The sequence below is a fragment of the Populus alba genome, chromosome 1 (assembly GCF_005239225.2).
Source record: "Populus alba chromosome 1, ASM523922v2, whole genome shotgun sequence".
Lineage (NCBI taxonomy): Eukaryota > Viridiplantae > Streptophyta > Magnoliopsida > Malpighiales > Salicaceae > Populus > Populus alba.
Window position 1 is genome coordinate 40,240,584 of NC_133284.1, and position 27,158 is coordinate 40,267,741.

The following is a 27,158-nucleotide window of genomic DNA, read 5'->3' on the forward strand; positions in this document are numbered from 1 at the left end:
TTTTTTAATAATTTTAATAGATTAATGTGTAAAAAAAAATCAATTTAATCAATTTTCTTATAAAATATATTTATAAAAAATATAATGTACTGTAATACTACACATGAGCAACAGAATAATTACATAAATAATATAAGTTTCAAGAGAAATTATTAGTTATAAACACAATTATTTTTTCTTTTTATTGAGATATTGGGTAAGAGTTAGGTAGTTGTTATATTTTAAAATGATTTTTATTTAAAAATAAATTAAAATAATATTTTTAAATTTTTTTATATTATCACATTATAAAAAATATTAATTTAAAATATAAAAAAAATTAAAAAGTCTAAAAGGCACGGTTGGATGCTAAACGAGATTTTAGAACATAAGATCTACCGTCAAACAGCAGTAGCCAAACATACGCGAATTCAAACAAATAAACCATCTCTCCCCCCCACCCCCCCTCCCTCATCTCTCTCTTACTTTATTCTACTTTTTCAAGAACAAAAAAGATACAAAAAGAAAAAGCCGGAAGGCATTCGTCATTTGTTGTGGGGGGGTTTGTAAAGCACTCCACTCCATGTTTTTGAAACGCTGCAGCTGCAATTCCTTCACTAGCTAGATCTACTTGTTTGGCTTTGTACATTCCTTCCACTTGGATCCACAGAGAGGAGAGGAAGCTTGGAGTCTTGCTAAGGAAGTTGCATTTGTTTCTGGATCCAAGCTCCATCATTTGAATCCAAGGATACATGTTTCGCTTTATCTTCTTCTTCGCTTTTAGCATGTAAGTTTCTAGTCTGTCTTTGAGTTCTCTTTGTCGGTGTTTTTTTTTTTTTTTTTTTTTTTTTTTTTGTGGGAATATTGCGTTATTATTTTAAAGAGGAGTGAAAATGACTCCCTAACCGAAACAAATAATGGCATGACAGCAGGTTTTGCCTGAAATTTGTGATTTTCTCCTAACATTGTTGTTCTTTTTTAATTTGCTTTCTTACTTTTTGACATTTTCTCAACAACCCGATACAAAACCGATCAATAATTCATTTCCTTTTGTTTTCCTTTCCTTTCCGGGGTCTTAATAGTAGTTTCTTAATCCATGTTGTGTGGTTTTTTTTTTTTTTTAAAATTAAATTCGATCATTCTTAATCTTACAGTAGGATGTCTTGTTGTTGTGGTGGTTAATTGAGAAGCAGGCTTGTTTAGCTTAAAAATGGAGGAACCACTAGGTGACGAGGGGGCTAGAAAGGCCCCGACTTCAGAGAGACAGAAGCAGCAGTCCTCTGTTAGCTCAGTGGAAACTTCCATGAAGGTTTCCAAAACCACGAAACCTACCATTTCAGCCACCTCAAATCTCTCGGCACCAAAGAGGAGCAAACCAAAGAACACTTCGGATTCAATTTCAAATGTGACCACCACAACTGCATCCTCCCGCAAAACCAGTTCAGTTCCGGTCACAAGAAGAAACAGCACTGGAGGGGCTCCTGAGAAGCTATCCGTCTCTGCAACGAAACTCCAAAATACTACTACAGGTTCTGGCGGAAAGACGAATGCTGTTTCAGATCCAGTGAAACAGTCCCTTCCACAGCTTAGAAGGAGTTCCTTGCCTTCCGCAAAACCCACGATTCGAACTAGCAGTGTTTCCGAGGCTAGGAAGCCAGTTCCCATGGATAAGAGCTTGAGAACATCAATTGGGCCGGGTGTACGTAAGCCAGAGACAGTCAAGAAATCTTCAGTTAAGCCAGCATTGTCAGTCTCTTCTTCTTCTTCCTCGAGAAGACTTACTTCTTCATCACTGGACAGTACTGGCAGTAGCATGAGCAGGAAGACAATTTCTAAGCTTTCTTCACCATCTGCTCGCACCCCTTCCAGTTCTAGTGGTTTGAGAACCGGCTCCCTGTCAATTTCTCTGGACAGGAGTTCTAATTTGTCTGGTCGGAGAAGAGCAGGTACTCCTGAAAGCCGGGATTCTCGCTTCATTATTCTTCCACAGCTGGAGATTAATAAAGCTGGTGATGATGTGGTAAGCATACTATTACTATCACTCTCAAAAGAAAATAAAAATGAAAAAGGCATACGTTGTCTTTCTGCAAATCTCAAGCAACCCTCAATAAAGTGCAGATAACAATATGAAAGCTAAAAATAGTAGAATTTTAACCCAAAGATAATTCTGGATTTAAGAAATAAAAATATTAAAAAAAAACTTGGACTTAGAGCTAAAAAAAAAAAAACCATAATATAATTTTCTCTAAATTACATGAACTAGTAATCATTTAATATAAATTTAATAATAAAATAAATTTTTAAATAATGTCTAATAAATTAAAATAAACTTAAATTAAAAATAATTATTTTATAATAAATAAATAAAAATAATAATAAAAAAAATTTCATGCTAAAATTTTTCCATGTAACTTGAATTTTTAATTTTTGCACATTCTAAACAAATTTTCAATTTTAATTTTAAATATGTCATTCTCTCTTATATAGATAAATTAATAGATCTATTATATATGATTGAAAAATTTAAGATATTTAGTTTTTAGACCAAGTTATTGCAGAGATATTTTAGCTATATAGCTTTAGATATGTCCCAAATAATATACAAAAGTCTAGTTTAATAGATTTGACAAGATTTATCTAGTAATTTTGACAATGTTCTTGAATTTCATTTGTCCTGAAAATTTATTATGATATAATTTTATATGTAGTATTTTTCTATAAAATTTTAGCTCATTTTTATATATGGTTTAAGAAATAAGTTTGATTTTGCAAAACTGATAAGTAGATATTTTAAGTTAAAAATCAAATTTGATTTAGTTTGAATCTTCTCTGTCACATTTATCCTGTAGCATATTAGGAGACAGAGACACATCTTTTTCACATTCTGTATTCTATTATTTTGATAGGAAATCAACATGCTTGATCCAGTATGCACAGAGGAGGAGACTGAGACATAGATTGTTCTTACATTTCGTTTTCTATTATCTTGATACATGAAAATCGATCGCATGTGAATTAGTCCCAGAAACTAGTCAACCCATTTCCTTGTGTCTACTTTTTTACTTCATTTTTTCTCTTTTCTCGGTGAAGAAATGCACCACCATCTTTTTGTATTTTTAGCTGAACAGAAGTGCAAAAAATAAAAAAAACTGGAATAATCAATTGTGAATTTTGTTCAACAGACATAAGAATTAATCACTCAGGTTTCATTTTTAGATGCCTGTCCAAGCATAACTGTTGAATTTCCTTTCAAGTTATGAGCTGGAATTATTCTTTTGACGTTATGACAATGCTGTTGCTATATTCTAAGGTGTTAAATATGCGTTTAGGATTGGAGGTGAGGCATTTCTGTTCGATAATTATGATTATTAACCAACATTATCTTAGTAGTGCCCCTTGTATCCCGAAAAGATGAGGGAAACTGAAAACACACTGTATTTCATAGCTGCAGGTTGCTATTAAAGGCCAAATACACTACAGAACTCCAGTCTCCTTTCTTGGTTTATAAATGCTTCTTCACAATATTCTAAAGTCTTGATAGTCATAGTAATCTTGAGAATGGATTTTGAGAAGAAATGAAAGTGTATATTTGTAGAAAATGGACTGGTTACAGTTCTTTAGTGGAAAAAGAAACAGCCATCTTTAGCTTTTCTTTTAATAAACAGTTCAAAACACATAGGGGCATAATGATGCCAGAGGCTAAATAATCGTGTGACGTTCAAATATTGTGTCTTTAATGTTTTTTTTTTAATCATACGAAACTGGAGTTGTTTCATGTATTGTTAGAAAAAACTTTGGGTATTTTTTCTTGTTGTTGTAAAAAATTTACCATTTTCTGGATTTTATTTTGTTTCTTTTGTGTAACATATTTTACAAAAACTTGACCAAGGTAAAATGTTTCATCGACAGCCTATATGGCTGAATATTCGTGTGAAAGAGTGGTGTAATGTGGCTGAATGACATTGAGAACTCTAGAAGCTATGAGCATTAGGCATGCTTTTAATGATTCAATGTGTGCTTCACAACAAGTTTGACTATGTTTGCTTATTTTTCCTTTTCCCCACTTTTTTTGGTCCTTGCCAATTTCTTTGCGATTTTTTTTTGTTGCTTCAGAGATTGGATCTTAGGGGACACAAAGTTCGTAGTCTTAATGCAAGTGGGGTGAACTTAACACAAAATCTAGAGGTAAACATGCGCTATCTGGATGTATTGGTGCTTATATTTGCTAACCTTAGTGACAGAGAATGTTTAACTGAAACTCGTGTTTGACAGTTTGTTTATCTCAGAGACAATCTCCTTCATACATTGGAAGGAATTGAGATACTGAAGCGTGTGAAGGTGTGTTTCATGTTTCATCATGATTCCATTTCTTTTTACAAACACTACATGGCCAATTTCTGTGCATACAAATTTTGAATTAGCAAAATTCAAAACTTGCCAAAGTTCCGCATTAGACATGTCTGTTTGCAAATAAAAGTAGCTTAGTTACTGATAATAGACAATGCTGCTTTTGCAGGTCCTTGATTTGAGTTTCAATGAGTTCAAGGGGCCTGAGTTTGAACCTCTTGAGAATTGCCAGGCCCTTCAGGTTTGTTTCTCATGTCCATTCATCTATTAAGTTTCATGATTAGATATACTATAGACTGTGATGGTTCATTTAATAAGGTGATGAAATATCTATTACCTGCAGCAACTCTATCTTGCTGGGAATCAAATCACGTCACTTGTAAGCCTTCCTGAGCTTCCTAACCTGGAGGTAAGCATTTAAATTGTTCAAGTCTTGCTGCTCTGCTATTGTAATTCATGATTTACAATGGACTTCTTTGTCTGCACTCAAAGTAATTAGTGGTTTGATATCTTTCTTTTTATTTCAAGTTTCTTTCGGTTGCTCAAAATAAGTTAAGGTCTCTGTCAATGGCTGGCCAACCTCGACTACAGGTGTGCAAGTTGTCTAACAATACTCCAGCATTTACAAAGTCATGATTGAATCATTTTCTTCAACTTTTTCACCAGTATTTTTTTCTCTAGGTATTAGCTGCCAGCAAAAACAAAATAACAACTCTGAAGAGCTTCCCACATCTACCTGTCCTTGAGGTTAGTTTTAAGTCTAATTCTGTTCTTTTAACTTTTGGAGCATGGGACAGGGTTGCTAAAATGGTCTTGTATTTTCACATTCTTTACTGCCTTGCCAATCCTTCTGTTTCCTTCCTTGTAGTTTTGTTTCGGTTCATACACCTATAGCTAGTTTCAGAGTGCAATTAATTGATTAATACTGACACAAGTAATTTGTTTGACAGAAAAATTGATATGATTCTCTTACTTGACAGAGATAATGCTTTAAATCAATCATGAATATTTCACACTAAGGTTTAGAAATCATGAAGTATTTTGCAACTATTCACGAGTTTGTCTCAAGGCTTTCTTGTGCAATGTGAATAAATAATGGACGATTGGAGGTTATTAGAAAATAATATAAATCATATCTTAGGACCTTATTTAATAGCTTAAGCTATTTGATTAAATTGGTTATTTGACATGGTATTAGAGTCTTGACGACCAAGTGGTCACAAGTTCGAATCTCACTATCTTTATATACGTGATAAAAATTAAGCACAAGATAATTTGGACCTGTGCAAGTTTCAAGCCGAAAGAACTTTTACTTGAGAAGGTGTGTTAGAGAATAATATAAATCATATCTTGGAACCTCATCTAATAGCTTAAGCTATTGAATTGAATTGATTCTTTGATAGAGGTATATCATTTTCATCGTTAAGATTTCTTTATCTTTTACTATGTTAAAAAAAATAATTCCTCATGTTTAAGAATATTTAAGGTTAATATAGTGAGATGACAATGCCTAGGGTTATGGACTGTCCGAAACATGTTGCTCATTTTCTTAAACCCACAAGCAAGAGTACATATGTAACATTCTCAATATTGTGTTGTGTTGCAGCATTTGCGAGTGGAGGAGAATCCTATACTTAAGATGCCCCATTTAGAAGCAGCCTCAATTTTGCTTGTTGGTCCTACCTTGAAAAAGTTTAATGATAGAGGTATTCTGTGCCATATGTCAAATGCCTTTATACAAGATTGAATGATATGTTTGTTCCTCGTATACAGAACATGCATCTGCATTTGCTTTCAATTTCCTTTGTTTCTTATTTTTTTCTCCGCCTTAAAATAGGTTTTTACTTTATTAGGTTTTCTTGCTTTGAAGATACTTCGTTACTTTTCTTCATTGTCCTCTAAACTTGGAAATTCTGATAGATCTTTCCCGAGAAGAGGTTGCAATTGCAAAACGTTATCCAGCATGCACAGCGTTGTGCATTAGATATGGTTGGGAGCTTTGTCGCCCTGACAAAGCAGCAGGTATGTATTTTGCAAAACATTCTTTGTTGGTGCATGGTTGGGACTTAAGACACTACATCAAATAATCAGCACATCTCTATTGATGTTGATTTTGTCTGGATCAGGGGAGAACCCCCTATGTTAGATACTTGATTTTTATGTACTATAATCATTTTATTGTGCTTAATTTGTTATAGGAGGGTGATTTTTCATACTGCACACATATGCTGTATGCAAGTATCAACTTCACGAGATATCTAATGGATCACTAGCTAGGTTTGCATAGTTTTATTAATTGACTGCATTTGTTTTTTGGTGGATATTAGAATTTTTATATTATTTTCTATTTGCTAGCTAATTTTTTTATTCAATCATCTATTAGATGGTTTTGGTTTTGTTTTTTTTTGTTTTTACCATTCTTTTGAGGTTACATTAGAGTTTGTTGTTCATATAAAAGCTCCCTGTTCTCCTTTTACTTCTTCTATCATCTCTGCTCTGATTCTCCTATCCTCTTTCTCATGACCGAATGCTTAATCACAGCAATGCTTAAGGCCACGGCTCTGAAATCAATAACCTAAGGGCTTATTACCTGAGTGTGGACGTGCTAACTCATGTGCGTTGTGCATGCCACATGAATTTGTACATGATGAATAAAAGTAAACTGGATCTTTTAAATTATTTATGAAGGGGGTAATTAATATTTCTAGGTTCAATTAAGTACATGCCATGGTACTTCATTCCACCTTCATCACATGTGAATTTCCAAACAAAATAAATATTCAATAAGGATTCAGTAATATTCCCCACTAACAAAAGACTGTTCCACATGTCAATAGTGCATGGTATTGAAACAAATGCCATTCAAATAGGTGAGAGATGATAATTTTCCCTTAAATGCTCTTTCGTGGTGTTTCCTCAGAGGAACAGAAAGTAGCTGATATGATACAATGCCAAACATCCTTTGCTTCCCTATTTGGGAACAATACCTCTCGCCATGCATTCATGCCCACCTCAATTATACCTGCAATAAATTTCACAGCTTCATGCTCCAACTCCATAAGCACTTATCTGACACACATGTTAAGCAACAGAAGGCAATTGACAAATGTGGCTGTTACTTTACACAACAAAGACCAGTCCACTCATTGTTGTATTATGTTTGTATCAACATGCTGAGCAATCCTTCACTATGTCTGCCTCACTGTCACAAAATCAAGCATAAAAGAACTTATGTCTGATTAACACCTCTATCTAGCTCTTGTTTTGATTCTTTGATTGCTTTGCAAAGGCTACTGAGCAGGCAATGTAATCAGAATTAATACATAGTTAATGTGTTCACGTTGAGGAAATAGCTGGACCTCCAAAGACTATGAAACATATACCAATCTATAAGGCAACATAAGCAAGGGTGACTTTGTGGATCTCCACTGCCATGTTACATAACACTATGTGAATATTAGGCTGCTGTGACGTGTGAAGCTATCTTGCAACTAGTATTTATTGTTGATCATGCCAATTCATGAAGGTTCCTTTATGAAATTTTTTGAATTGAACTGTGGTCTGCTGAACAGATTCAACCTTTTGCTTTCTATATGAGCAATGGAAAGAGCATTTCCCTCCAGGCTATCTGCTCAAAGATGCGTTGGTAGATCAACCTTTTGAAGAAGACGCTTGCCACTGCCACTTTGTTTTTGTTCAAGACAACAATCTAAGTGCCGATCCACAGTTAGTCTTAAAGTATCAATGGTTTGTGGAAGAAAGAGCACTTTCAAGCTTTTCTGCTATCCCTGATGCCACTGGAGAGGTAATTGATTCCTGCCATTTAATGAACTTTTGAGCAGACATCTTCATTTTTTGCCGTGCTGATAACATCATATGATGACCAGGTATACTGGCCAAAGCATGAAGACATTGGTAAATTTCTGAAAGTGGAATGTACTCCCATAATGGGAGAAATAAAGTATCCTCCTGTTTTTGCCATATCTTCACGAGTTTCACCTGGTATGTTTTGTTCCTATTTTTTTATTTTTGTAAATGGATGGTTGATATTGGATAAATTGCATGTTAATTTAGCTTCCAATTTATTAACATGATGTTATTTATTTTTATCTGGATAGTTTTGTAATTTGTACTTGTTGATTTACATCAAAGTGGCATCGCACTCACTATAGAGAAGCCTTTTTAAAAATGCAGAAACAGACAAACATACATGCAAACATTTAAGAAATTATAGGTTTTGTTATTATTAGTCAGAAAGAGTATAGTATAAAATACATGATAACTTTTCCTTTAATCTAACGTTTTTTCAATCTTTTCTTCAACCATGTAACTCGCATTATACTGTCTTTCAACCTCATGTTTCCACCTTATAAAGGAAATGGAATTCCAAAGGTTGTGAACCTTGAAGTGCAAGGAGAGTTAGTGGAAGGAAATGTTATCAAAGGCTATGCTGAGATTGCATGGTGTGGGGGGACTCCGGGGAAAGGTGTTGCAAGGTAAGGTTGATAACATGGTTTCAGGATATACATACCCAAAGTCAAAATATGCAATTTAAGTATACTATTCCCATTTTCAGTTGGCTGAGGAGAAGATGGAATAGCAGCCCGACGGTTATTGCTGGAGCAGAAGATGAGGAGTATCGTTTAACTCTAGATGACATTGATTCAAGTTTGGTTTTTATGTACACGCCAGTCACAGAAGAAGGAGCCAAAGGGGAACCTCAATATAAATATACTGATTTTGTTAAAGCAGGTGTGTAGGGATAAATTTTTTGATTAGTTAGGTACTTTCTGTTTTCTCTTCTTGTTCTTTTTCTTTTTTTAATTCTAGATTTTATAAATTCCCTATTTGAATATATGCTCAGTTCCGTTACCAGGGAAGGATCCCAAAGAAATATCCTAAGAGAAAAGAGTGACCCACTCCAAGATGTATATTGAATTTAATCAAAATGAGTTTCCTTTGGTCAACTATTTTTGGCATCCATGACAATTGATATTCTTTGTTCTGAGAGTTTTTATTGGTGCATGTGAACTTTCTTTATGAAATAAAAATTATTTCATACTTTCCATTTCAGATGCACATCTCCTTGCTTAATGTAGGTACACTTAGTACGATTCCTTGAAAAGGCGAGGGGGTATTCTCTCATTTATTCAAATTCATTGAATGTACCTGAAAATTGTACTTTTTAAATCAAGAGTAATGAAATATTCTCATATTTTGCATTACCAACTTTTTTTATGCTCAACAATTATAATTAGTTCAATAGTGGAAGTGATTCCTCTAGCCTCAAACAGTTGACTTGAGAATTTAGTTAGAATTTCATAGAAAACACAGAATGCTTGATCTCATCCTCATCCTCCGACGTTTGACTCTCTTGAGTAGTCATATCTATAATTGCTAAATAGTTTCTCCATTTACTTTTAAATGCAAATAGTATGGCATTGGATACTTAAAGATTATATTATGTTTCATTGTGATAGCTCCTCCATCGGTCAGTAATGTTCGAATTATTGGAGATGTTGTTGAAGGAAATATCGTAAAAGGGGTTGGGAATTACTTTGGGGGGAAAGAAGGTCCCAGCAAGTTTGAATGGTTACGTGAGAATAAGAACACTGGGTAAGTGTACTCATTATTTCATGCTCTACTCTGCTATTCTTATTCTCTTGATGTTATTTTTTATTCTTGTTGTAAGAGCTTACACTTCAGTTGATTTTATGCCCATAACATTTCATATCCAAAGCCTTCTTTCCTCCTTGTCTGTTTCCAACTTGGGTTTGGATTGTTTCTGTGTATTCTAGGGGATGCACCGCTGTTTCATTTCAAGTTTTGTTTTTTGGTAGAGGTTATTTCAATCTTCTTGGCTGTTTTTTCTATTCCTAGAGATTTTGTATCCATATCAACTGGTACATCTGAGTATGCTTTGACCAATGAGGATGTTGGGCGACACTTAGCTTTTGTGTATTCACCCATTAATTTTGAAGGTAGGTCCACTAACTTTTTTGTTGTTGAAGATATAACAAACATGTTTGCTCATCATCTGGATTTCTAATAGATTATATTAAAAAACTTAGCATAATAATTTGCACTCTTTGCAGGACAGGAAGGGGAATCTGTTACAATATTGTCTCTCCCAGTGAAGCGAGGTAGATTGAAATAATGATGACAAATTTTGTCATGATTATTTTTATTGTTTTCTTCTGCCGGGGGGTGGGTTGGTCATTCATTCTTAGTGAAAAATGTCTGATAGATTTGAAGTTCATATCAGTTGGCAAGTAATGGGTCTTTTGCTAGAATAAATTCAATTTTGGACCTCTTTCAGTCCGTGATACCCTAATTCAAAATAACTGAAGCGAATGTGCTAGTTTAAATATAAAAAAGTAGATTCACTTTTACTCGTGAAAATGAAAACTAGTCAATGTCTCAGCATAGTTGAATATAAATGTACAAGTAGTTCTTGTTAAGTGTCCTCGGTAAGTATATACTCTTTGAATTTGGTATGGTTCTCTAGATTCTATTCTTGATAACAATGTTACAATGTGAATTAGCTTTAATGAAGTTCCTTGTATAATAGTTTTCTTCCATTGCTAGTAATATTTTTTACAGTATTTTTTGTTGGGTATTTTTGTTATGTTTTTGCAGTTTATAATGTTGCATAAAGGTTCTAACTTCCATATTCGTAGTGATGGTTTTCTTTTTCCTGATTTCAGCTCCTCCAAAAGTAAAGAATGTGAAGATAATTGGTCATTTACGAGAAAACAGTAAGGTCACTGTAACTGGAACTGTCACTGGAGGGACTGAAAGTTCTAGCAGAGTTCAGTGGTTTAAAACAAGTTCTTCGACATTGGATGGTGAGAATAGTCTAGATGCATTGAGCACTGCAAAAATTGCAAAGGTGGGTAAATCTGTATGCCTGTATATGCGCACATAAATAATGAATCAGTGTCTTTTTTAGCTTTGTTTTTGTTACATGATTATAGTTGAACTTTTTCCGTAATTTAGGCATTCCGCATACCCCTAGGAGCAGTTGGCTATTACATTGTTGCGAAATATACTCCTATGACTCCAGATGGTGAATCTGGAGAACCAGCATATGCTATATCAGAAAAAGCAGTTGAGAGTAAGTAAATCTCTTCCCTCTGCCTTGCAAAAGAATGTTGAATATGGATTTGATACAAGTTAAATTTCTGTTTTGAAATTCACATCTAATTTATTCACTTCTTTCAGCTCTTCCTCCAAGCCTAAATTTCTTATCAATTTCGGGCGACTACATTGAAGGTGGAATATTGACGGCATCATATGGCTATGTAGGTGGTCATGAAGGAAAAAGTGAATATAATTGGTATCTTCATGAGGTAAACACTTGAATCTAAACCATGTGCGCTACAACCTTATTTTTTTTTTTGTAATGTTGATTTCTTTTTCACTTGTTTGGACCTGTGTTCCTAATGATGATTAGATGAGATTGAAGTTTTGTTAACATGCTTGCTAGAAGAACTTTAGCATATAAGAGAAGGTGCTTTCGTAATCATGCAACTGAAATCATTCTTGTATTTGATGCTCTTGTACCCATTTAGGAAAATCATCTTCATGATATCCTTCTTTTATTTCCTTGAATGTATTCTTACATATAAACCAAAATGGAATCATTCATCAATTGAAAGAAAAAAAAGAACTTCCCTCATTTTTACAATTGAATTTTTGATCTTTAATTTTGTTCAAATAGGTGTCCGTTCATTTTATTTCGCAGATCTACGTTAGTCAAATGTTGATACATCTATTAAGTGATGACATGAACACTGCCATCTAAGATACTATTAGGGATGATGTCATTAACGAGATGCCACATCAGCAAGTAAATGGGAGGGAAAATTTCCTCTGAAACCGAATTGGAAATTAAAAAAATAATAATTATTAAATATGTATGAATTAAAAAATTATTAAATATATATAAATTAAAAAATTTCCTTCCAAACTCTAGCATATGTATATATATATATATATAACAATTATTATTTTAATTATTTTAATTTATATATATATATATTTAAAATTTAGTTTTTTTTTTATATTTAATAATAATTATTTTCTAATTTTCAACTAGCTTTTGGAAGGAAGTTTTCCATCCATTTACTTGATGTGACATCTCATTAGTGATATTAGCCCAAAATGTTATTTTATGTGTTAGCGTTCATGTTATCATTTTATGGACACGTTAACATTTGCTAACATACATCCACTTAGATATTTTATTATGCAAAATAAAAAGATTAAACACCTATTTGAACAAAATTAAAGATTGGACACTCAATTGTGAAAATCAAATAAGTTCAAACTCTCAAAATTGCTTTATCCCATTAATTTTTTTTTATTGATCTACAACTATACCTATATGTATCCCTTAGTATGTGCCATATTTACATGTTGCAGCCTTCGTAGAATTTCAAATTTTTCTTTATTCATATTGACTGGCTGGTATTTTTATTATTTTTGGAAAAAAAATGTAGCTATTTATGTTTTCCATGTTGTGTGGATTGCATTGTGTACTAGAAGAATGGGCATTAGAGGCTTCACAAGGCTTTTCTGAAGCTGGTTATAGGTTTTTTTTCTACCCAGCTTGTAGGTTTACAACTCATTCTGCAAGGTGTAGCATTTTTTGTTTTGTTTTTAACTATGTGCTATTTGCCATATAAATTCTCAATAGTCTTTTTTGCATCTCTAGAAAAATGTAGATATTTGGAATTTAATCATTTGAGTCTGAGCAAACCATGCTTCAATTACTGGTGTTCATTTTTGTTTTGTTTTTGTGCTTATGTGTTCTGGAATATATATCTTGTAATGTTATCAGGTTTTATGTACTAAATGATTTTCTTGTCTCCTATTAGCTTTCTTTGTTTATTATTATTATTATTATTATTATATCTTGAAATCCATTTTATTGCTCCGTCTGTTTTAAGAAAAATTGAGTATCATTTTGTCTAATAACAACAACAATCACGCCTCAATCCCAAACTAGTTGCGGTTAGCTATTTGGATTCTTTTGCGCCATTCCACACAATTATCCCTTTATTTAGAAAAGTTGTCATAATGAGTTGAGCCTTTTGTTTTCTGTTTCCTTTTAGTTGTAAATTGTAAAATTACTGTGCGTGTCTGATTCATTTTATTCATTTTTTTTTTTCAAGAATTACACTTGTAATAACTTTAACTGTTGTTTGAAATTTTCAGTTTGAAAGTGATACCGGATCCTTGATACTCGAGGGTTCTGGAGTTCTTCAATGTCGTGTTACTAGAGATGCAATTGGTAAATTCATATCTTTTCAATATGTTCCAGTTCGTGATGATGGAATAGTAGGCGAGCCAAGAACTTGCATGGGGATAGAACGTGTTCGACCAGGTAAGTTTCTTGTCTCAGGTTTTGACAATTTTGCTTGCTTGTCCAAGTCTGTGAACCAAGAAGATTAAGCAGAATAATTTTGCAATTAATGTAAATCACAATAAATCAGAATTATTCAGTGAAGTTTTTCCATTAGCAATAAAACTAAAGTTTTTAGGTGAAGGCCAATGGTTTATTTTTATTTCTTAGCCTGCACTCTCTCAAAGATTATTGGCATTTAAGCACAATTCCGCTACTACTTTTTGTTGAAATTAATCTGTAAATAAATGGAGTTACTAGGATTTGAATTCTTGATATTTAGGATCATATTAAAAATAATTTAACCTAAAAGTGCAAGCTGGTAAATTGAGGTTGAAGATAAAATTTTGAATTTTATGAAAATTGTAGTGAAGTTATATTAGTTTCTTTTGGTTCTAGTTCTATGGATTTAACTATCTGTTGAGAATAATAGCCAATACTTATGTTTAAACTGATTTATTGTTTCTGTTTCAAACTTATTTCCTTACGCCAAGTTTTCTTTGATGATTAGGAAGTCCAAGATTGCTTTCTCTACAAATAGTTGGAACTGCTATTGAAGGAACTATGCTAACTGTTGACAAAAAATATTGGGGGGGGCAAGAGGGGAATTCAGTTTTCCGTTGGTTTCGGGTAATTATTTCTTATGCATGTATGAACTTTGTAAATTTCTCATATTTGAAGGGAAATTGCCATATTTCCACGTGACATTGTGTAGCAAAAAGGAGGAACATCACGTCATGGTAGAATTGGCATTTTTCTGCTAGATCTGATTGTCGACTGCTGTATGCTTCATTCACCAAGCTATTGTTTTGCAGACTAGCTCAGATGGCACTCAAATTGAAATTCGAGGTGCTTCTACTGCATCATACGTGCTTTTAGTTGATGACATTGGCTGCTTTGTCTCGGTTTCTTGTGAGCCTGTGAGAAGTGATTGGGCTCGTGGTCCTATAGTACTTTCTGAACAGATGGGACCTATTATACCTGGTATGGGATTTATTTCCGTTGTTGCACCCTTTTTTTTTGGCAGCATTTTTATAAACTTGTAAAGCATTTAGTTTTGAGGTTTAATGTTCCTCCCCCCTCTAATCCTATTTACTACTTAATGTTATGAGTGTAATAATTGACTCAACAAGGTCTAGTTTTGTGATTCTAACTTTAAAATCTTGTGCAGGTCCTCCAAATTGCCAATCATTGGAGTTTCTGGGATCAATGATGGAAGGACAACGCTTGAGCTTTGTTGCATCTTATAGTGGAGGGTGAGAATTCTAGTGAATAATTTATCCTTTTCTTTTATTGACATTAGTGACCTATTTTTTTTTTTGTTAGAGAGTAATATAAATCATATCCTAGGATCTCATCTAACAACTTATGCTTTTGAGTCAAGATACTTCTTTGATATAATCTCAAAACCTTATTCACCAAGCAGTCACGAGTTTAAATCTCATTATTTTAATTTAATTTGATAAAATTAAACAAAAATAATGGCAAGTCTTTGCAAGTTTCAAACTTAAAAGGCTTTCACTTGAGAAGATGTATTAAAGAATAATATAAATTAATCTTAAGGTCTCACCTAATAGTTGTTTAAAATTAAAGTCTTTTCTGAATTTCAGAGAGAAGGGGGATTGCTTCCACGAATGGTATAGAGTGAAAAGTGATGGTATCAAGGAGAAATTAAGTGAAGATGGTAAGTTTTTGTCAAGCAATACTGAATATAATTTTTTTTTTTTTATTATTTTTTTACTAATTTGTTTTGTCTTCTTGAAATCACTCACTAGATACTAAATATTGTTTTAACATATTGCAGAGTTTCTTGATTTGACTTTAAAGGATGTCGGTAAACACATCGAACTTGTTTACACTCCAATTCGTAAAGATGGTGCAAAAGGAAGCCCTCAGACCATATTATCTGATGTTATTGCACCCGGTGAGTCATACTTTCATAATTTAGGATTTATAAAACACATCTATAATCTTTTTATGGACTTCAACATCTTTGAAATTATTGCCTACAATAAAATAAAAATAGTTGCAGTTTTTGTTCATCTAAAAAGGATCTTTGGACCTGATTGGACTGCCCAAATTGTTGTTATGATTGCTTGATAATTAGATTACATAAGGTGATGGTATATAATTCTCTAAAAGGGCTGCATCCTTACATCAAATTTTTACTTTGTGATCTAAATTAGTTTTGGAAAAGCTACTCTTGAGGAAAAGCTTTGCAAGGACTCATGGACTGACTTTGAGTTGTGGACCTTGGGGTTATTATAAATTATTGTTGCCATGTTTGCATGATATGTAGGTTACATAAAGGGCAATTCATAATTCTCAAGAAGGCACATGCGTTTACATTAATTTTTACTTGCATGAATATAAATTAACATCAGAAAGATGCTTTTGATGGAAAGCTTTGGAAGGGCATACATATTGAGTTAGTTGTTATCATACACCAACATCTCTTCCTTCCATCTGAGTAGCAAGAAACAATTGGAACTAATTTGATAATGTTTCAATCTGCAAACTGATCTGATCAGTTCTCTTGTTTTGCTACAGCCATTGTTCTTGCCACTTGCTTTGTTGATCAGCCATTGATTCATGAGATTCCTCGTTAAGGCCTTGCATTCTTTCATCCAACCTCTTGCAATGTTCTTTAACATTTTTCAATTTGTGATTTTCCACCATCTTGATTGGATCTTAGAGCTCTGATACCAATTATTAGGCTTCAACCTTAACCAGTTACTACTAGAAAGGAATAAGGGAAAAGAAGAAGTAGAACACGAAGAAGAAGAGAAGAGTTGATACAGAAATTGTTACTTCATTCGTTGCCTGCCCTCACTAATCTCATGCAGTCTTATTTATACCTGACTTGCCTCTAATTTCCTGTAACTACCTTCCTAATTGCTACTAACTGAATCAGCTAATTTCAATTCACATGCTAATTTCAAGCCAATGTTATGCTCTAACCAATCTTTTGCTGCAACCACTTCTTTCCAAAGCCAAGGTTCGTAACAAATTAGTTCTTATTGGTTTTCAATGGCATACACTGCGTGGATTGTAGTTCACTTCTTTGTTCTTGTATTGAGACTTCACCTATCCTTAGTAACGTTTTGATACAATAAAGGGCATTTGAAATATATACAAAAAAATTGCAAGTTTCTTTGCTTTTTGTTAATGTATCTTTAGCATCTGTCCTCTAACTTGGGCATGCTGCTTCATTACATTCCTGATTTAAGTTATTGAATCTAATTTGATATTTTAGTGTTTTCAGTACCAATTCTTTTTAGCAATTTGTCATTCTATAAAAATGCTATTGTACTCAAATATATATCTTCTATGTTAATATTTTTAAACAGCTGATCCAGTGGGATTGGAACTTGTGATTCCTTATTGCTACGAGGACAAGGAAGTTACCCCGCAAAAAACATACTTTGGTGGACAGGAAGGTGCTGGAGAGTATATTTGGATCCGAACAAGGAACAAGTTAAATAAATCTGAATTGTTGGATATAGCAAATGCTGGTGATCATGTTCTTATATGTGGTAAAACCCTGTAAGTACATACATAATACACTGGGTTCCAAGAATTGAGAATGTTAGACCCATATTAACCATAAATTTCTGAGATTATTGTGCACTCGTGGTAGGGCATGTACTCCATCAATTGAAGATGTGGGAGCTTATTTGGCTCTGTACTGGCTGCCTACTCGTGCAGATGGCAAGTGTGGAAAGCCTTTGGTCTCAATTTCCAACTCTCCAGTTAACCCTGGTACTCATTCATACTTTTAAATTCATTTGTTCCTTGACAATGGTCAACTCAAATACCTACCTTTTTATGCAAGGCTACAGATAGCCATATACCTTCCATAAATTTCATCACAGGTGCATGCATTTTGGTTTTCTGTTAATCATGTAATGAACCTACCATATTTTGGCTACTTTTTGAACTGTGGTACAATTGATTAAATTTTGAATTACATACACTCCATTAATTATACCAATCCATGCTCTGGCCCAAGTTATGCCAAGATGTTGCATTTGTTTAGTTCTTTTCCTTAAATTTTGCTCTTTAACATGTGAAATTAATATCAAATGGCAGCCCTTCCGGTAGTTTCTAATGTTCATGTGAAGAAGCTGCCTTCGGGTGTTTATGCTGGAGAAGGAAAGTATTTCGGTGGGCATGAGGGATTGAGCCTCTTCAGCTGGTATAGAGAGACAAACGATGGAGCTGTCATTCTTATTGAGGGGGCAACCTATAGAACTTATGAGGTCACAGATTCAGATTACAATTGCCGTTTGTTGTTTGGGTAACTGTTTTTTTATTTTTATTTTATTTTTTAACCATGGTATCTGCTGGCAGAAAGTGCTTTAAAGTTTAAACTAATTATTTATTGATGTACCAAACCTTTGAATGTTTACTCTATAACACTTTTCCCATATTCCTTTGGTTATTAAGCCTATATAACAGTATCCTAATGTGTCTCACTGTTTTTCTTAGATACACACCTGTTCGTTCAGATTCAGTTGTAGGTGAGCTTAAGTTGTCTGAGCCAACTGGCCTTGTTCTCCCAGGTGTGTATTTTGGGAAAGAATGGGTAACATCATTTTGCATCTACTTGGTAAATTGTGAGCACATTTTTTACTGTAGATGTTGACTAAGTTGGACTAGCTGACCTTATTACTAGTTCATGTGTTCCCCAACTCTTTAGTTGTGTTGTTGTGTTGATTCTGTTTTCTTGTAGATCAAAATGCTGCAAATTTTCCCTCAAAATTTTATGTTGCTTTTCAAACATTACATAGAAAATGAAGGTAGGTGATATTATATTATAGTTAACAAGGGTTAATATGGTCTCAATTTCCCTGTTTTTTGTGTAAAAGAATGAGAAGTCTCCAAAGATAAATTGTAAATTTAAGGGAGTGAGTCTCCTAGATATATGGTGTTGTGCTTTTCTGATTTTTTTTAAACGCAATTTACATGGAGTTCATTGTAGAGAAATAAAGAATTTACTGTTCTTGAACAACAACCTTCAGCAAGTAGGCTTTAGCCTTGTGCTATTATCATCTCATTGTAGTACTCATTTATTTAGATTAGTACTATCATTTAATATATCATTTGTGAAAGTGTACTCTGAATGGATTTAAAGCCTGGGATGCGGTTCAAAGTGCTTTTCGTTTAGAAATGATCAAAATCATGTTTTTTTTTTTTTTATTATTATTTTTTAAAAATTATTTTTGAGATCAGCACATTAAAATGATATGAAAACATAAAAAAAAAAAAAATTAATTTTGAGGGAATGCGATTTCAACCGCGTTCCCAAATACGCTCTTAATTCAATCGACCTAAACTCCGATCTAGCTAGGAAAGTTGGTGAAGTCTGGAAAAGGATACGTGTCTGGGATTTGTACTTTGATCTAAATTAGAAAGTGCGGAGATTATATCATTTTGGAATCTGTTTCTAATTTGAGTTGGGAAATATGAATGTTGCATGTTGTTAAAAGTTTGGATTTTATCCTTAATTTAATTAGAAAAAACATGGATCGTATTTGCTTGAGTTTGTTAATTCCTATGTTGCTTGAGTTCTGGTTTTCATGAGAATACTACTTGCATTAAGGGATTATAAAGGGGGTCCACAAAAATGTTATTCATACTTCATAGTTTGTTAATCCCACTTCATAATTTACTTTTATCACTTACATAGACCAAGATGCTGTAAATTGTATTCTTCGCATATGATAATAGTAAATGTTGATATTACATTTTTATCTATAAAATATAGTTAATTGACAGTCTTCTTTTTAGAAATCAGTATTTACATTTTACCTCTTTTTTTAATTATTATCTAACATCAAATTTAATTTCTTTGAAAAAAAAATTCACTCACACTACATTCTTTTTCCTTGTTAAAGAATTTTATTTTTGTGTTTCCAAATAATATCCACCAATTGAATATTTATTTCAAAAAATATAAAGAGTAATTAAAATTTTGAAAATTTCAATTTTTATATACTTCTTGCTCTATTTGAATTGATTTTGATTTAAGTGATTGGAAAATAATATTTCAATAAAATTTGATTCTATGAAAATAAGATACTCCAGAGTTATTTTAAAGATGAAGTGGAAGTGGGATTAACAATTTATGAGTGGAAAAAATATCATAAGAATACCTTTTCTCTTACATTTCTAGTTTTTCATTCCTTGCTTGCTTTCTTAGGAGTTGGTGTAACTTAGTATTCTTCAAACCTTGCTCATGTTCTCGGCAAGACCATTACAAACTTGTGGTTCAACTTCTAATGACAATCAAGATTTATTACTATTGTTATTCAAAAACTTTTGATGGTAACAATACATAACCCAACTTTTATACATAGTAAAATCAGTTGTCTTGCTAATTTCACGAGCTCTGGTTCCTCGTGAATTATTATTATTATTTTGCTAAATGGAATAGTGAATTAATCTAGACAAAATCTATGAGAAAGGCAGGACTAGCTCCTAAACCTTCGCAAGAGCAATCCATGTGCTTAAGTCATTCATCTTCCCAAAAATACTTATAAAGTTCTTAGTTCAAAGTAATTTTGGTGAATAAGGCCTCTTGTTCTCTTTTGTAGGCAAGTGGAACCTTAGTATCCTATCTGGAGCTCTGTTGATATACAGCCTTTTTCCTTAATCATGTCCCCCATCTTTGATTATTTACTTTCCTTGTTGAATGACATTCTTCTCTTCCAGTCTATTGCTGATATTGACATGGTTGCCGAACATTATTATGTTATGCTCTCTTGGATACTGCATTGTGGCTTCATCTCATTGGGAGCATCATGCAAATTAAACTATATTGCTTATTTTCCCCAGAACTTCCAAAAGTGGAAATGGTTTCTCTCACTGGCAAGGCAATCGAAGGTGATGTACTTACTGCTGTTGAAGTGATCCCAAAGACTGAAACCCAGCAATGTGTTTGGAGCAAGTACAAGAAAGAAGTCAAATATCAATGGTGAAATGCTAAATTCTCTTATCAGAGTTTTTCTTCTATGATTTTAGATATTCTAACAATAACCCTTACTGTTAGGCATTCTTTTTCTAAATCATAAGCAAAAATATAGAAAAAATCATAGAAGTGTTTTAAACTTCTAACATCAGCCAATAAAAGTTGGATTTTTATGAATGGTAAATACAATTGCAGTGTTTTAAACTTCAACTTACATGAGCAACATGAATCTACTTTGATTTTTCTTTTTATTGGAACCAAAATTCTTATCTAGACATGTTTAAACGAAGTTATTTCTGTTGGGAATCTACGTAAATAGCTGCCAAAATTGCTATGGCATAATTTCCGTTTACTTGTGAAATGGCTTGCATAACAATTGATGGCTGGTTTTTGTTTCAGAATTTGGCATTTATGCAATGAAGTCACAAATATTTCTAGTCTTTTGAATTTCATCATAGGTCCTTGTCTATTGTCATTCTCGTATTTGACACAGATGCTGCAGGTTCTGCTCATCAGTGACAGGGGATAGCAACTCTTTTGAGCACTTGCCTGCACAACGCTCCTGCTCTTACAAGTTACGGCTAGAGGACATTGGTAGATGCTTCAAATGTGAATGTGTTGTGACTGATGTCTTTGGAAGGTCAAGTGAGCCAGCATATGCTGAGATTGGTCCTGTATTGCCAGGTTTGAAGTGCAATCACTTGACTTGAAACTATGTTTTTTCTTGGTCAGTGGAAATTATTTTAATTTTTAATCTGTTTTCATTGATTTGATTTCAAACTTATGTTATCACTCCATGAGATGCGTGTACGTGCTTATTCTGATTGCTTGTGAATTTTAAGCAACACAATTTAATTTCTTGATTTAATTGCTCCAACTGTACTTTTCTGACAGTTTTGGCTAGCTAGTGAATGTCTACAAGAATTGACTATAAATCACAAATATTGCAATTATTTCAACATGCATGGATGTCTTTCTATTCAGGTTAAAGTGCTATCGCTTAATTCAAACGCTGTAAAATTAATGTTATGCATCTATCTCTGTGTTTAATTAAAAGTGAAATCCTATCATATATATGTGTGTGTGTGTGAGAGAGAGTATTTCAAAATTCAAACTATCCCGTTATTTTGTAAACCATTCACTCGTGAACCTTTTATGTCGTTTTATATCTTTCTTGGTTTTACAAGTAGTTTTTCTTGGATTTTTGTCACATGTAAGCTGGATATAATTCTAAATTTTGAATGCCAGATCTTTACTGGTGAAAGTTTCTGTTCTTTTTTTCTTGTTGATGTTTTCTTTGCTAAGATTTGGTTGTACTGCTGTTGGCTATGTTCTCTGCATGCTAAACACTTGATTGCATTCTTATATTTTGGATTATGAAGTATTTGTCCCTCATGATTTCTGTTTGTTGTTTAAGTTACTGAATTATTGTTTGGTTTTAGGGATACCTAGAATAGCTAAGTTGGAGATTGAGGGAAGAGGTTTTCACACCAATTTATATGCTGTTCGAGGCGTTTACAGTGGAGGAAAAGAAGGAAAAAGTAGAATTCAATGGCTTAGATCGATGGTTGGTAGTCCTGATTTGATTTCCATTCCAGGTATGACAGCTGAAAAAGCATTAAATTGTTCGGTAAAATGATGGAATCTCACAAACAAAAATCTCATCATAAACATGTTCGTAGACAATATTCTCTTTTGTTTAGTTACATTAATGGTTTTGGGTTGCACTTGAGTACAAGTGATGATATTGACGTAAACATGTTTTTGACTTGAAAAATTATTTTATATTTCAGGGGAGGTGGGAAGGATGTACGAAGCTAATGTGGATGATGTGGGGTACAGGTTGGTGGCAATTTATACTCCTGTGAGAGAGGATGGTGTTGAGGGGCAACCGGTGTCTGCCTCAACAGAGGCAACTGCAGTTGGTAACCACGAATTCCATCTGCTGCTTATTCTTTCTTTTTCACACTATTTATTTTAACCGTGAAAGCAAGTTATTGTTGATAAAAGAAAAAAAAAATTCCATGTCACTTATACAGGTTCAGCGAGATTTGAATTTTTTCAGTCGTATAATTCTTCTGATTCTAGCCTAAACCTTAGAAGGAACCGTGGAACAATGCATGACCAAAAAAATACTAATGTATGTGTGAAACATGTCTGATTAACTATTTGACTATATATATACTCTAATGAAATTTTGAGAAAGGAAAATAGGAAGCCTTAGGTTTGTTGAATCTAGGATTTGGTTCTGGCTATATCTAGGCTTAATTTTTAGGATGGCTTAGATTTATTTTTATTATGATTGATGGAAAACTATTTCATATGAAATTATTCTGTTTCTCATAGTAAACATCAAGCGCAATAACAATCAATCTTTAGACTTGTGAAGAAATTATTTTTATTTAGATGAAATGATTAGCAGTTAAAAGAAGAAAAGAACGTTCCTTGAATAGTAAATTGAGGCTTGCAATAATTGAGTTTGCCATAATACTGATAAAATTGTTGATTTTGGGTTTGGTATGAATCATAGCATTTATCTTTCAATAATTGTTGAAGGTTGAGCTTTATGATTGGGTATTTAGGTGGGAGAGTAAGGGACTTTCCTGGAATTTTGCAAAATGAAAAGCTGTTGAACTTGAAAAGAAAAGAGTTTTAAGGAAAATAAAGTGAAGCAATGCTGAGGGTTTTCTTTTGTTTCTTTTTAGTTTGTATATTTGCTAGCAGATTATTTATGCGTTGTTGGGGTTTATTATTAATAAAACAATTTTTACTTGTTAGAACATATAGATTTAATTCAACAAATCAATGGATTGGCACTACTTGTAATTAAAAATGAATAAAAAAATTCCACGGTACTTGTAATTAAAAGGAGTGGGTATGAATTCTTAAGAAAATTTGAAAAACATTGCACTAAATTGTATGTTAAATAAAATTTATAAAGAAAAATAAAGAAAAAGAGAGGAAGTGGTATTGAGAAAAATGCCATAAGTAGAGAATATTATATGCATACATATAGCTATTTTTCCATGTTTTTAAGGAGATTCTAAATAGACAACTGATCGGTAGAATTATCATTGTTATAGTAGTTTGTGTTTAATAATAATAATAATAATAATTAATTTGATATTTATTTAAATACTAATTTGTTATTAATCTTCATGTTATTATCAATTAAAAAAATAAAAAGTTACTTGCATATCTTACATGGGAGCAACAGAAATGAGGATAAATACTTGAAGCTTATCCAAAAGCTTGAGATTTAATATATATATATATATACACTCTTCTAAATTTGTTAGAAAACAAAATTGACGTGCCTTGCTCTTTTGGAGAAAGATTTAGAAAGTGCCTTAATTAACAAAAAAAAAAAAAAAAACTGGTTGAACTCAGCTGGACACCCATCTCATAAAATTTCTGATTTGTTCCCTGGCATGTCAATCATGTGCCATGAAATTGTGACCAAAGTTTAACTGAAACCTGCTAGGTTGTGGCTTGTTCTAGTCTGAATTAAAAAAAGAACACATTTTTTTTGGAACAAGAGGTCAGAAGGCTTTGGACTACACAATAGGAGGTATCCCTCTCACATCCTTAAATCCACTGTCCCTCCCGTTGCCTGGACTTGAGTACTCCAAGTAGAAATGGCTAGTCTTAACTGAGCCGTCCTCCAGGGACAAATTGCTGCAAACTTGAAATAATGTATTGATCAAGGACTTGAGTACTCGAAGTAGAAATGGCTAGTCTTAACTGAGCGGTCCTCCAGGGACAAATTGCTGCAAACTTGAAATAATGTATTGATCAAGAAATGAGATGTGTGCATTAAATTTGATTTATGACCAGACAAGATTTGACTTGCCAATTCTTTTGTCCCACTCCAAGAGCGAACCTATGACAAACTTTATGTGTGGTGTTTTCCGTCCATGTCATACCATTGTGTTGCTTATATTTTTTCTCACATCTGTATAATCTCTCAATTCTGTGATAGTCTGTCTTCTATTTTTCTAATTTTGATATGACCAACTTTCAGAGCCTGATGTTTTAAAAGAAGTTAAGCAGAAGCTTGAACTTGGATCTGTGAAATTTGAGGTGTGTATATTTTGAGTATTATGCTAAATTTAATTTCTTCTAAACTCGTCGATTGTTGCTGCGTTTCTTGTACATCTACACTTCTGCATTTGGTAAAACATGTAACTAAGGACGTGTTAACTTCATGAAAAGAATAGTATCTCAAGAGTTTCTTGTATACTATGTTCTTTTATTGGAGATTTTTCTCCCTCTTTACTGTTGAGTTGCAAAGGCTTGGTAAAGGTGCATTTTAAGTTATGCCACACATCTCATGTGCTAGAACTCTTTTAATTTGAGGGGAGAAAGACAGGTGGATGAAATCTGGACAGCTTTTTTTTGTTGGCGGGGGGTGGGGTGGGGAGGTTGTACTCTGTGAGAGAAAAAAGGGGGCATTGCCTGAATTACCATGTTTACTATTATTGTTTGGTTTTGATCAAATATGTTATTGCTCAACATGAAAGGAGCACTTGAAGTGGACAGTTGCAATAGTCTCAACTGTGCAAAGCAGTTCTCTTACACACACACACACACACACTTCTTTTACTACATGGTTCCTGAACTGACTGCAAGTCTTTGAATACAGGTATTATGTAACAAAGACACTTCTCCAAAAAAGGTCTCTCCAGTCTCCATTTCATTGCAATTTTGTGCTTAAAGTTGAGAATGGTAAAAACTAAACTAGCATTTTAATGTCATTGTTAATATTGCAGATTCTCAGAGAGGGTAGTCTTGAGAGAAGAATACTAGAAGTTAATAGAAAACGAGTGAAAGTTGTGAAGCCAGGTTCTAAGACTTCATTTCCAACAACTGAAATTCGTGGAAGTTATGCTCCTCCCTTTCATGTGAGTTTGTGTCAAAACTTCATTAGTTTTGTTTACATCCTGCTTAGTTTGTTCCGTGGCACACAGTATTGTTCCAAACTTGTTTGCTATCATGGTTTGAAGGAGGAATTCATTTAAGTTTTTCATTCAGTCAAATTGGGTACAGATTATAGATGCAATAAATAGATTGCATTTCCACACGTTTTGCAGATGATAGGATACAACCCTTTCAGGTGGAGGTTTTTTTTTTTTCCCCAATAAACCATACTTTCTTGTTGTTATTTATCAAAATAGGGTACTTTTAATCTAATCCAAGATAACTTTGTCATGTAGGGCTCACCTTGCTATATCATTCTTTTTCTTTCAATAACTAATAATGTGTTAATAAAATAAATGGTATCTTGGAAATTCATCCACCCTAGTTGATCTTGACACGCGTGTGCTTTTGGATGTCTATTAGAAGATTTAGTTAAAGACTGCGTAGGCCTGTAGAGTATCTATGCAATGATTTTGTGGATCAGTTGTAAGGACTAAGGAAGTTAATGATGGGATAGCTTTGAAGGTATGTGGTTATACATCTAAAGTTCATGTAGGGACTTTCGGTTATAAGGATTGTTAGGAATTCCGGCACTGAATGATAGATGGAAGCAAGAGAGAATAATTTTTTATTGAAAAAAAAAAAAGAAAAAGGAAAATGTTTCCATGTTTATGTTAAGGTTACTGGGAATTCAAGCACAAGCTAAGGGACAAAAAACATGTTTGGGAAGTACGATGCCTGGGAATCCAAGATCTGGAAGCAGTGTGTGTGTGTAAAAGTTCTGTTGTTTAAAACAAGATGTTGACCTCGTCATGTATATAAAAACCTAGGTTACAAACAAAATCAACAAGTCTAACGTAATGTTTATTGTATTCTTTTTAATTAATATCTTAGGGGAAAAAAAAGATGACATGGATTGTCGAGGTAGAATCTACGTGCTTCAAAGTACCGCAGTTTGGTAAATAAATTTAGAAACACTTTATTATGGTAAAAAAATATTTAAAAAATTGCCCCTATTAAAAAAAGAAGAAAAAAAAAAAAAACTGATTCTAGGTGATGATGCATCTCATTTTATGTTGCCCTCTTCCCACATGACAAAAACAGTTTTTGTACTGAGTTTTAGCTTCATACACTTGTCTTTGCTATCTCAATAATACAGAAAAGCTAAGGCTAAAAGAATTTGCAGGTGGATCTTTTCCGAAGTGATCAGCATCGGGTTAGGATTGTTGTGGATGGTGAGAATGAAGTAGACCTGATGGTCAACTCCCGACATCTACGGGATGTCATCGTGCTTGTGATCCGAGGCTTTGCTCAACGATTCAATAGCACATCCCTCAATTCTCTGCTCAAAATAGAGACATAACTAATATGTAGAGTGACTGGTATTTATGCTGGCCTGATCCACTCTTCTTCCTCCACGCTCATTTCTTATTCCTATTTGTGTTGCTTTGGTTTCCTGGAGCCTCTTTGTGTGTAACTTGTGGTTTGCAGTAATGGAAGGATGAGGTGTTGAGAGATTTCATGCTTTAA

General features: G+C 33.3%; 1 protein-coding gene across 2 annotated transcripts; it reads left to right on the forward strand.

Moving 5' to 3' along the window:
• Positions 1–450: 450 nt before the first annotated feature.
• Positions 451–27,158, forward strand: LOC118056829 (187-kDa microtubule-associated protein AIR9). Of its 2 annotated transcripts, none has more exons than XM_035069197.2 (38): positions 451–766; positions 1,170–1,999; positions 4,093–4,164; positions 4,252–4,317; positions 4,496–4,567; positions 4,670–4,735; positions 4,855–4,917; positions 5,008–5,073; positions 5,933–6,032; positions 6,247–6,348; positions 7,899–8,131; positions 8,214–8,328; positions 8,702–8,822; positions 8,903–9,078; positions 9,807–9,942; positions 10,207–10,307; positions 10,422–10,469; positions 11,034–11,218; positions 11,326–11,443; positions 11,551–11,678; positions 13,549–13,717; positions 14,247–14,365; positions 14,551–14,719; positions 14,907–14,991; positions 15,346–15,419; positions 15,540–15,659; positions 17,086–17,281; positions 17,376–17,497; positions 17,828–18,035; positions 18,227–18,300; positions 20,576–20,714; positions 21,211–21,392; positions 22,151–22,306; positions 22,502–22,633; positions 24,733–24,791; positions 25,354–25,386; positions 25,481–25,612; positions 26,815–27,158. In XM_035069197.2, exons 2-38 carry the CDS (start codon positions 1,190–1,192, stop codon positions 26,989–26,991), a joined length of 5,124 nt encoding a protein of 1,707 aa, XP_034925088.1. In that variant the 5' UTR covers positions 451–766; positions 1,170–1,189; the 3' UTR covers positions 26,992–27,158. The 2 variants fall into 2 exon arrangements, with proteins under 2 accessions (XP_034925088.1, XP_034925087.1); XM_035069196.2 differs by having other exon boundaries at positions 1,173–1,999.